The sequence below is a fragment of the Rhinichthys klamathensis genome, unplaced genomic scaffold, assembly GCF_029890125.1.
Source record: "Rhinichthys klamathensis goyatoka isolate OS25496 unplaced genomic scaffold, OSU_Roscu_1.1 h1tg000474l_1, whole genome shotgun sequence".
NCBI lineage: Eukaryota > Metazoa > Chordata > Actinopteri > Cypriniformes > Leuciscidae > Rhinichthys > Rhinichthys klamathensis.
The window spans coordinates 265,811-277,262 of record NW_026606962.1 but is presented as its reverse complement, the minus strand read 5'-3'; the positions used below and the strand labels follow the sequence as shown (position 1 = coordinate 277,262).

The following is an 11,452-nucleotide window of genomic DNA, read 5'->3' as shown; positions in this document are numbered from 1 at the left end:
GGGGGCCGTTCCTCCCAATCACGCCCCTCCAGGTGTCACTGTCGATGGAGTCCCCAGTCGGAGCACTTTCCAGCACCCCTCCCAGAGACTCCAAGAGGGCCGGGTACTTTGCACTGCCGTTCAGCCCGTAGGCACACACGACAGTGAGAGACCTATCCCCGACACAAAGGCGCAAGGAAGCGACCCTCTCGTTCACCGGTGTGAATTCCAACACATGGCGGCTGAGCTGGGGGGCTATAAGCAAACCCACACCAGCCCGCCGCCTCTCACCATGGGCAACTCCAGAGTGGTAGAGAGTCCAGCCTCTCTCAAGGAGTGTGGTTCCAGAGCCCAAAGCTGTGCGTGGAGGTGAGCCCGTCGGTACATCTCTATCGGCTCCTTCCCCGCCAGCGAGGTGACGTTCTACATCCCTAAAGCCAGTTTCTGTGTCCAGAGATCGGGTCGTCGGGGCCCTCGCCTTCAACTGCCGCCCGATCCACTAAGCACCGGCCCCTTAAGATCCCACAAGGCGCTCCCGGGCCTGGCTCCAGGGTGGGGCCCCGGCTGCGCCATGCCGGGCGACGTCTCAGCCCTTGATTTATCTTTCTTCATAAGGGGTTTTTGAACCGCTCTTAGTCTGACCGGTCACCTAGGACCTGTTTGCCTTGGCAGACCCTACCAGGGGCATATAGCCCCGGACCACATAGCTCCTAGGATCATTCGGGTACTCAAACCCCTCCACCGCGATAAGGTGACAGTTCAAGGAGATATAATATTACAAATATTAATATAATAGTACACTCACCAGCCACTTTATTATTAGGTACACCTTTTTAACTCCATGTTAACGCAAATATCTAATCAGCCAATCACATGCCAGCAACTCAATGCATTTAGGCATATACATGGTCAAGACGATCTGCTGAAGTTCAAATTGAGCATAAGAATGAGGAAGAAAGGTGATTTAAGTGACTTTGAACATGGCAGGGTTGTCGGTTCCAGAAGAGCTGATCTAAGTATTTCAGAAACTGCTGATCTACTGGGATTTTCACACACAACCGTTTACAGAGAATGGTCCGAAAAAGAGAAAATATCCAGTGAGCGGCAGTTCTGTGGATGAAAATGCTATGTTGATGCCAAAGGTCAGAGGAAAATGGCCAGACTGGTTCAAGCTGATAGAGAGGCAACAGTAACTCAAATAACCGAGGTCTGCAGAAGAGCATCTCTGAACACACACCGTGTTGAACCTTGAAGCAGATGGGCTACAGCAACAGAAGACCACACCTGCTGCCACTCCTGTCAGCTAAGAACACGTAACTGAGGGTACAATTCGCATGAGCTCACTAAAATTGAACAATAGAGGATTGAAAAAATATTGCCTGGTCTGATGAGTCTCAATTTCTGCTGCGACATTCAAATGGTAGGGTCAGAATTTGGTGTAAACAACATGAAAGCATGGATCCATCCTGCCTTGTATGAATGGTTCAGGCTGATGGTGGTGTAATGATGTGGGGTTTATTTTCTTGGCACACATTGGGCCCCTTAGTTCCAATTGAGCACAATTTAAACGCCACAGCCCACCTGAGTATTGTTGCTGACCATGTCCATCCCTTTATGACCAATTCTGATGGCTCCTTCGAACAGGATAATGCACCTTTACAAAGCTCAAATCATCTCAAACTGGTTTCTTGAACATGACAATGAGTTCACTATACTGAAACTGACTCCACAGTCACCAGATCTCAATTCAATAGAGCACCTTTGGGATGCAGTGGTCTCTGAGGAATGTTTCCAGCACCTTTTTTAATCTATGCCATGAAGAATTAAGGCAGTTCTGAAGGCAACGGGGGTTCCAACCCAGTAATAGCAAGGTGTACCTAATAAAGGGGCCGGTGAGTATAATACTAAAATAACACTGGTGTAGATAACCAAAGATATTATATGGGTTTTTTTGTGCAAGTTTTTCAGTCAATATTTATACATAAAATTCCTCTTATACCTTTAGGTCTGCTGGTGAACCTATTTCTAAATTCTTCTTTATTTCATTATTTTATTTTGATGTTTTAAAACCTTTAATGTTTAGACTTTTGTCTTTATTTCTCTTTCTCTTTGTAATGTATAGCACTTTATATAACCTTTGTGTAAAATGTGCTACATAAACCTGCCTTGCCTTATTACTGTTTAACATCATTGCCTGTTTTTGATTTCAGTTTAAAGTCGTGATTCAGTTTATGGAAAAAAAAAAACAGCAATATTTTGTTACAATCCAACTAACTGTGCAATGACGTCATGATTTCCAGACATGCCGCTGCTCGATTTGATTTTTCAGTGGTGAAGCATATGTAATATAATGCCCTAATAACAAATTTGGTTCTTGTTCTGTCTTGCTAATCGATTCCCCAGCATTACTATAGCAGCAGTGAGTAAATGTTGAAGCAACACCAAATCTGTCACTAATAATATTAAAAACATAACATCATCCAAGAAATTTATTGCAAGGCTAAGCAATACAGCTGCTTTATCTTTAAGGCAGTTTCACTAGACTTCAGAGTGGCTACTTTTATAGCTCACCTAAACAGACACTGACATTAAATTACAATTAGCTGGATAATTGAATTATGCAGTAGATTCTGTACAGCTGCTCAGTGGTTACATAATCACACAAGACTTAGTCTAATGTCGCATTTCCGGAAATCTGAAGCACTGACAGAAGAGGTATTTTTAGCAATTGTTAAGCAGTGACCTTGCACAATTATTGAAAGTTACTGATTAAACACATGCAAGTAAACCATAAACAAAAGAAGGAACTGTGTTGTGCTATTTCCCTCCACGTGGTGGAGAGATTGGATTACCATTATGATGCACCATTAGGATGATGTATTGATGGACGTTACTGGACGGACCTCTATTTGGTTGGGGCATTGACAAAATGTGATCTTAAGACATTATTTAGTTATCAAAATTACATTTCAAATGTTTAATTTAATGTTTGATATTTCTAAAAATATATTTTGTATATATAAAATGAAAAAAGCTAGTATCACATATTTGAAAAGCACAACATTTTTCAAATGTTTCAAAATTTAGTGCACACATTTTCTTCCACTTTTTAAATGTTCATAGACAAATAAAGATACAAAAATAAAACAATAAAAAAGCTAGAATCATGTATTTGAAAAAAGCAAATAAAAAAATCAGTGCACAATTTCTTCCACACAGTCTTTTATTTGTAAATAATAAAAATGAACTCTTGAATATAAAACATACACATTATTTGAGCCACGTCTGCTGTACAAACAAGAAATGTTGCAGTGAATACTTTCAATTTTGTTTCAGTGGAACACATGAGCTGTAAACAATCAGTATCCTTGAATAATACTGACAAAGTAAATAAGTCTGCCAAAACCAGGCATATAAAGTAAACTTCTCTTTGAAACGAGGATTCATGAGCATTTATTATAAATCAACAGGGTGGTAGAGGTCCAAATTTCTCTCGTTAGATTGGGCATCACTAAAATAAAACTTTGGAGGCATCCCTTCTTCCGCTCAGCAGAACCAAGAGACAGAGCACTGATCCATTAACTTGAATGGGGCCGCTTTGTAAATATAAGTAAACTTCTTTGCAGACTCATATTTACAATATATGCATGTACGTAAGTGATGTTTACTTGATACACTCTGTTTCAATATCGATATATCTCTAAGTCATTGTGATTTTCATAATTATATTCCATATACATATAGCTCTAGTTTTTATACAGGCTTTCTACCTTAGTTTTAGCCCCACAGTAGTACAGACTACAGTGAACAGCAACATCTTCAATAAAATAGGGCCTTGAGTTTGCTGAGTACTACAATACAGTGCTTATTTATGCATCCAGGGTAAAGAAAAAAAGGGAGGGGGGGGGGGGAGGATTAAAACAATTTAAAAATCTTATAGACATTCAGCCCCAAAACAAGGCCTGTGTGTATGGCTGAACCCGGCCAAATGCCCACACATGGAATGAATGGCTTCGTTTTATTTGATAATCTATTTATATCAAGTACAAGCAAACTGTACAAGTACATGCAACATACAAGCTGGCCTACAGTTTGTGGAACTAACACACTTATTGTAGTCTCTTTTTTACTCATCTGTCTTGTTTTACAAAATGTGCATGCAACTTGGAACAGTTCCAGATGCATGCTGTTCCCCGTGTTGGTGGCGAGCGAGACCACTTCTCACTGTCACATTCAAAATGCTCAGGGGGTGGGGGGGCTGTGAGATTTGTTTTATAATAAACTAAACCCAAATCGATGACAATCAGCTAAAAATAGGAAGCTTACAATTTTGGCCTCTTCTGATTTTTTTCCTTAATATTATCAATCCCCCAAAGCTTAAACTTTTCTCTTGTTTTGTTCAAAAATCAAGCAATTGTGCTCGCATTAAAATAATGTAAACTCTAGTCGGGTAGAAATTCAAATATCGGTATGTACAGGTCCTTTACCAAACGGAATAGAATTCAAAATGCTCTGAAATGCCAGTACGATATGTTTTGTGATTGCAAAGTCGAACGTTTTAGTGAGCAAATGCATGTAGTGAATGTTTCCGGAGTTTCCTGTTAGGGTTGAAGAAACCTAAATTATAGTGGCAGCTTCTTACAGTCCCAGTGAATCAAATACAATTGGTTTTGTGTCTTCCATGAAGCTCGTATGACACAAATGTCAGAAAACATGAAGCATGTTTTCACATTCTACAAAGTGTGCCTATTTACCAAATCAACAGTAACGTGAAAAGGCAAAGCAGTCGGTGGCGACTGCTGTAAACAGACTTAAAAGGTTCTCAGGCATCCCTGCCTTATTAGACGCAAACGCACACTCACACACACACACCGCAGTCACACAATCTGAGTCTGAGTTCGTGCCAGACCGGCACACGGCGGGGTCTCGGATGCAGCATCCGTGAAGCAGAGAGGAAACTCTCTGAGAAGACTAAATCTTGACCTTTAACCCTCGACCTCTGGGGCTTCCTGTAAGTGCAATATAGAGGAGGGGCAGTGCTGTCCTCTCACTCTCGCCAACTCTGAAATGCATACACATGTGAGAAAACAAATACGCTGACTGACCACAACCATCTAGGCTACCGGAACCTGTCAAACGAAGAACGGCTCTGCTTCCTGTCAAACGAAGCGGGGTCGCGTTTCGGGAGCCTCTCCCTTCCTTCTCTTTTTATTTGGGTCGAATCGTCATCTCAGCAACAAAACATGCAGTAAAGGAGCAGAGTGGATCAAAGGAAATCTCTACAACCCAAAGATCAAAAGTAAAAGAGAAGTGATTGTCAGGCTTCAGCAAAGCTTTGATCATGATTCTGTCCATCTGTCTCTTTATCTGCCGCTCCGGTTCTGATTGTTGCCTCGGGTCCTTGGTCCGTGTGTTTTTGTTTCGCATCTCGCTCCTGTCCATTCACTAGGACCTGATGATGCCCGGTGGCCCTGAAGAGTCCAGCGATGACTGGGAAGCACGACGAGCGAGAGGAGCTAAGGTCGGGTCGACCAATGATGAGGGGGGAAACAGTTTGTACCAACCGATCACTGTGCTGGAAAGATCCAGCTCCTCTAAAAGAATCTGTGCGACTCCCATGAAACATTTGTGGTCCATGCGGCCGTAATCTCCCCAGACTATTACCTGAAGACACATTCAGTGGTCAGTACACACTAATGTGGGCTATGGAGGTATACCGAAAACAAACGAATGAAACTCGCTTCCTACCTGGAGGACTTTACCCTGCGGACTTTCCTCAAACAACAGCGCTTGCTGATACAAAGGATCGAGCGTCTTCCGTGCAATCTTGGTTTTCTTTTTGGCTTTGCACGCCCCGTTTTCCAGCAAATAAACCTTGACGTAGGGAGCTGCGAAGAGCAGACATAGTTCAAAAAGGCTTGTTCAAGCATTTATAGTGCCTGGCTGCGGCACGTCATATTAACATTTAGTACAATGTATTAAACTTCAAATTGTCCTGCTGTAATCACTCCATTAAGCTCCTTTAAAAATCATTTCTGTTAGTCCAAAGTACATGTGCTAAATGACTAAAATTGAACTACTAATTAAAGCAACTACAAATACACTATTGTTCAAAAGTCGCTTTTGTAAAAAAGTCTCTTATGATTACCAAGGCTGCATTTGTCTGATCAAAAATACAGAAAAATAGTAATATTGTGAAATATTATTTAAAAATATATACTGTATATTTTAGCATATTTTATCATGTATTCAGTGTCACACGATTCTTCAAAAATTATTCTAATATGCTGATTTGGTGCTCAAGAAACATTTCCTACTGGTATCAATTTAGAAAACAGCTGTCCTGCTTAATATTATTGTGGAAACCACAATTTTTCAGGATTATTTGATGAATGGAAAGTTAAAAAGAACAGCATTTAAATAATTTGAAATAATAATCTTGTAACATTGTAAATGTCTTTACTGTCACCTTTGATCAATTTAATTAATGCATTCTTGTTAAATAAATGTATTCATTTCTTTTAAAAAACCGTACTGACCCCGAACTTTTAGACTGTACCCAATGCTTACATGCAAAAAAGAAATTCTATGTGCTTAACACAGAACAATTTAGTCATGCATGTAAAAATGTTTACACAATGAGTAGGATACACATAATGAATCCCTAATCCCTATGAAAACTAGTTGTGTGTGGGCACACTCTCACCCGGCAGCGATTTGGAACCTGGTTTAGGTGTAAGACCACGGGCCCTGATAACCTCCACCTCCAGCTGCCCTTTCTTATTTGTCAGTCCAATCTGAACATCTCCTACAAAACAAAACCAATTAAAAGAAAAAGCAAATGACGTTTTAAGAAATTACATTTTTCAACGTTTTCCTTTGAAGCAAATCTAACAAAATCTTAGACTTTAGTTTGTATATACTATGCAAAAATATTGACTTACCCATAGCGGGCGTGGCAAGTGTTTGTCTACCCACCAACTGAGCAGGGCCAAGACCGTCCAGGAAATCACTGAACTGGCTGTCAGCCCCTAACCTCATCCCTGAGAAGATCAGACTGACACACACACATGCACCAGTCATCAGATGGATGGATGGATGGATAAAAAGAAGCAATTTAAATTCAGCTTATAGTACATTTCTTGTTATCTTTATGCGTTCTTAAATACTTTGTTGTCATAAATCAATAAAAATCCCAAAATGTATCTTCTGAAACCATTGTAGAGACCAACATGTGAAAACAAACTTCAAACAAGAACATATATAACAATTAGTTTATATGGATGAAATCTACTCCGGCAGAATGAGCCTCCTGCCCTCATATAGCGTTCAAAGGCTGCTGTAATGCAGAGACTGCTTGCGCTGAGCATGGTATGTAAACCCTGTCCTGCGTTAAGGCCCCTCTTAATACACTCAATATTTCCTTTGAGACCAGCGCAATTTCCATGACCTAACTCCTGCAGGAATGTCTGAGGGACGTGCCAGCCCGTGTCGTGCTACCATATGAACGGCTTTATGTGATTTCAGACCATTTAAAACACGTTCAACCTTAAATCATGGGGTTGCTGCTCATTTTGCCGTGTCACACTCTGTTTGTCACGGCGGACAGGCCAACCGACCGAACGCTCTCTGAAGCCGCAAAGGGAATAGTGGCTGGTCTTTTCTGCGCCGCTACAGACCCTGCCAAGGCCCCTCTTCGCAGATGATGGATATTTTAATTATTATAGGGGAGTACTGCTTGCCATCTGGCTCCAAAAATGGAGCTTAGACAGTAGTGGACACAGCATTAGCTCTGTAAATCAGACTGTTCTCTATTAGCTTATCCTTATGGTTTTTCCAAATAAATCTAGATGAGAGAAGCTCATGTGTACATGACACGCAGCCTGTTGAGAGTCCATTTATGTATGAGTGATGGGTTTGCAGCGAATACAAACAAAAAACACCAGAGACAGGACATTTTAAGGAAGAGAGAGCTGGGGAGGAGGTCAACATCGGGTAAAATAGCAGAAATTGGTTACAGTATACATTATAAATGTCTTTACTGTCACTTTTGATCAATTTAATGCATCCTTGCTGTATAAATATATATATATATATATACATTTTTATTAATCTATATAAAAATAAGCCTAAACTTTTGAACGGTAGTAGTTCAATATATCACGATGCATCACAATTTCAGTACCACGTCTCATAAAAGTGGCTCTGACAACACTGAGTAAAGCAAGTTTATGCTATAGATTATACGGTAGGAAATACAATAAATGGACAGACAGACAGACAAGTAGATAGATAGATAGATAGATAGATAGATAGATAGATAGATAGATAGATAGATAGATAGATAGATAGATAGATAGATAGATAGATAGATAGTACCAATGGGAAATTGTGATAAAAATACCCGTGATAGATCGATATATGGCTTATAACAGCGAAAAAAAGAAAAAAGAAGGAGTCAAACTGCACTGGATACTAACTTGCCCTCAGAGCTATAGCTGTTCATGCTGCCGTCAGTGGACTCTCGGCTGGCTTGGCGGGCCATGGCGTTACGGGGATACTCCACTGCCATTCCCGTCTCCTGACTGCGCTGGATCTGACTGGATCCCTTTGTTTTCTTGTTGGCTGCTTCTGTGGATGGGGGGGGAAATGGCATTACTATACACAGGACTGTCATCAGGGGGACAAGGGGGTCCCAATAAGGTCCTTTAATTCACAAACATACTTAAGCAGTACTTGGAAAGAATCTGCAAGAAGAACTAAAATTAAAAATATTAGTGCTGTCAAAAGGTTAAAGGGTAGCACTTTATTGTACAGTCCTGTTCCCCATGTACATACTATACTTATAGTAATTACAATAACTGGGTAAGAACTAGATACTAACCCTGAACCTACCTATAAACCTTAGCCCATGTAGTTACCTTATCACCCAGTACTTTATTAGGTAAGTACACTGTAAGTACACATACTTTAAAATAAAGTGCAACCGTTTAAAATAATTAATCATCAAAATTAAAATCATGTTTTTTTTGTTGTAAAAAAATAAAATAATTATCAATGATTTTGTCGCTGATTTTTGACACTACAAACAAATAAAGCCAGATTCTTTTATGAATTAATGCAGATCTGCTAAACACTAATTTTAAAAGGTCTAGTAGACATTTGATTAGAATTTTATTTACGCATTTACGTGTGTGTGTGTGTGGGGGGGGGGGGGGGGGGCTATTCTTACAGCCGTCAATTAGGAGAAGATATAGTTATTCGCCCTTGGTGTGAGTAACATCTCCTGCTGGACGTCATGGGGCACCATCCTTACTATTTATGGCCTATTTAAGGATATTACAGATCCTTTGAAAATGTCAACCACTGAGGTGGCTCACAGAGCCACTGTCATGCCAGTTGTTTGAGTTAAAAATGTAGCAAAGAGGTTTATCTCTTCACTCATCATGTTCACTTTCATAAAAACACAATCAAGGGCTTATTCTCACAAGACTTACAGAAGAAAGGTCCAGGGACTCTTATTAGCATTCGTTTGCATGGCTCTGACATTATTTGGGAAAACGGAAAAATACTGTCAGAACAGAAATTATCTTATAAATAAAATAAAATACATTTAAAAGTACCTGTATGTTGAGGTTCTTCTAGTCTTTTGGACTTTCTAGAATTGTACCTAACAAATGATCTTAAAGCAGGAGTGTCTAAACTACATGATCTGTGCAGCCTACAAGATATTTTAAAAACAAAAATCTTCACATTATTGTGAAATAAATGAAAGTCAATGTCACTGGCATCATTAGTCATTCTGCAGTTTAAAAGATAAATCATCATTGGCCTATATCACTCCTAAGATAATATTGAAAAAAACAGTGTTGGTTTAAAAAAAATGTTTAACAGATACAGTTTATCAAGTATCCTTTATAAAAAAGGTCCAAATTGTTAACATCAGTTAATGCATTAAGTATCATAAACTAACAATTAACAAGGAACAACCATTTTTACAGTGTTTATTAATCCAGGTTAATGATAATTCAATCAATATTGATCATATACTTTTTACAAAAATGCTGTTCCTTATGTTTTTTTTTGTTTTTCTTTAGGAATCTTTGATGAATAAAGTCCAATCACAGCTTCCCCAAAAATATTAAGCAGCACAACCGGTTTTAACATTGATAATAATAATAAATGTTTCTTGAGCAGCATATTAGAATGATTTCTGAAGAATCATGTGACACTGAAGACTGGAGTAATGATGCTGAAAATTCAGCCTTGCCATCACAGGAATAAATTACATTTTAAAATATATTCAAACAGAATTAGTTTTTTAATAATATTTGACCCCAAATTTTAATCAGTAGAGTAAATATACTGATATATTGTTAATTTATGTTTAATACATTAACTAATCTTAATATACAATGTGAAAATAAATAAATAATAATAATTGTATTAGTATATATACGCATAAATTACTATGAACCACAATTAAATGCTTTAAAAGAATTGTTCATAATACCTAACGCATTAACTCATGTTAACAGATTAAGAAAGTGTTCCCGCAATCATATTTTTAGTTTTGGCTATGGTTGTGAATGGATGAGGCTGGTGCAGTGGACAGAGCGTGGAACAGCTGTTACAAAGCAGCGGAGCTCTTTAAAATGCTGATTTATCGCACCTTTGCAACTCTTTATGATTTATCATCTGATGGTCCTTTTAAGATATTATCCAGGCGTTTGGCAGAGAGCGGTGCCAAAAAAACTTATTTTGCCATCCTTTTAGAATTTGTTTCTTTTTTCAGCAATCCATTTATTAAACTACAAACAGACAGTGCTTAAAATATGGGATTTTAGAGGATATCAGATCCAACTTCAAAGGTTTTTATCTACATTACATCTGATAGGAATCCAGGATTGATCTGCACCTGACAGTGTGAACTCTTGCCAATGATAACATGCTGCCATTCATATTTCTAGCCCGAGGCTTCAGCTCCCACACTTTTAAAGAGACTAAAGACACATGCTACTTTAACCTGTTAACTGTCACCCCCCTTTTTTTTTGCATAGACATAAAAATCACTTTCCAAACTTAAATGGTTGTAATTCAGGAATGCTTTGGAATATAGACCTATGGCTGGTCTTGTTTTAAAGAAGACATTTTCCAGATTATTGTAGAAGTCTAGAAATTATAAAAAATGAAACAGAAAAAAAGTTATATAAGTTTGAGTTTATGAAATTGTGTAATGTAAAAATATAATCATTAATATTTTATATAAAATATATATATTACAAAACATATTTTACTCTAAAACTGCAAGAAAATTAAAGACAAAAATCTGAACAAGTTGTATTCCAAATTTTATGTTGATATCTCAAAAAATGAGCTTTCAGTAAGATTTTATTTGGGCGCAGTACCCAACTTTTTTACTAGGTGAACACCAGACTCCATTACTGCCCATATAAGGGCGCCTCCATTTTCA

General features: G+C 38.6%; 1 protein-coding gene across 25 annotated transcripts in view; it reads right to left on the bottom strand.

Annotated features, from left to right (window-relative positions):
- Nucleotides 1-5,133: 5,133 nt before the first annotated feature.
- The window catches only part of LOC130072068 (regulating synaptic membrane exocytosis protein 1-like), a 99,917-nt gene continuing 93,598 nt past the window's right edge, over nucleotides 5,134-11,452 (bottom strand). For 23 of the 25 annotated variants that reach the window (XM_056236965.1, XM_056236968.1, XM_056236972.1 and 20 more), the window contains 5 exons: nucleotides 8,460-8,610; nucleotides 6,924-7,036; nucleotides 6,686-6,787; nucleotides 5,728-5,867; nucleotides 5,134-5,643 (listed from right to left, as the gene is read on the bottom strand). In XM_056236965.1, the coding sequence (XP_056092940.1) occupies nucleotides 5,425-5,643; nucleotides 5,728-5,867; nucleotides 6,686-6,787; nucleotides 6,924-7,036; nucleotides 8,460-8,610 (725 nt within the window). In that variant the 3' untranslated portion in view covers nucleotides 5,134-5,424. The remainder of the gene's footprint in view (nucleotides 5,644-5,727; nucleotides 5,868-6,685; nucleotides 6,788-6,923; nucleotides 7,037-8,459; nucleotides 8,611-11,452) is intronic. The other 2 variants (XM_056236966.1, XM_056236992.1) reach the window with 2 other exon arrangements.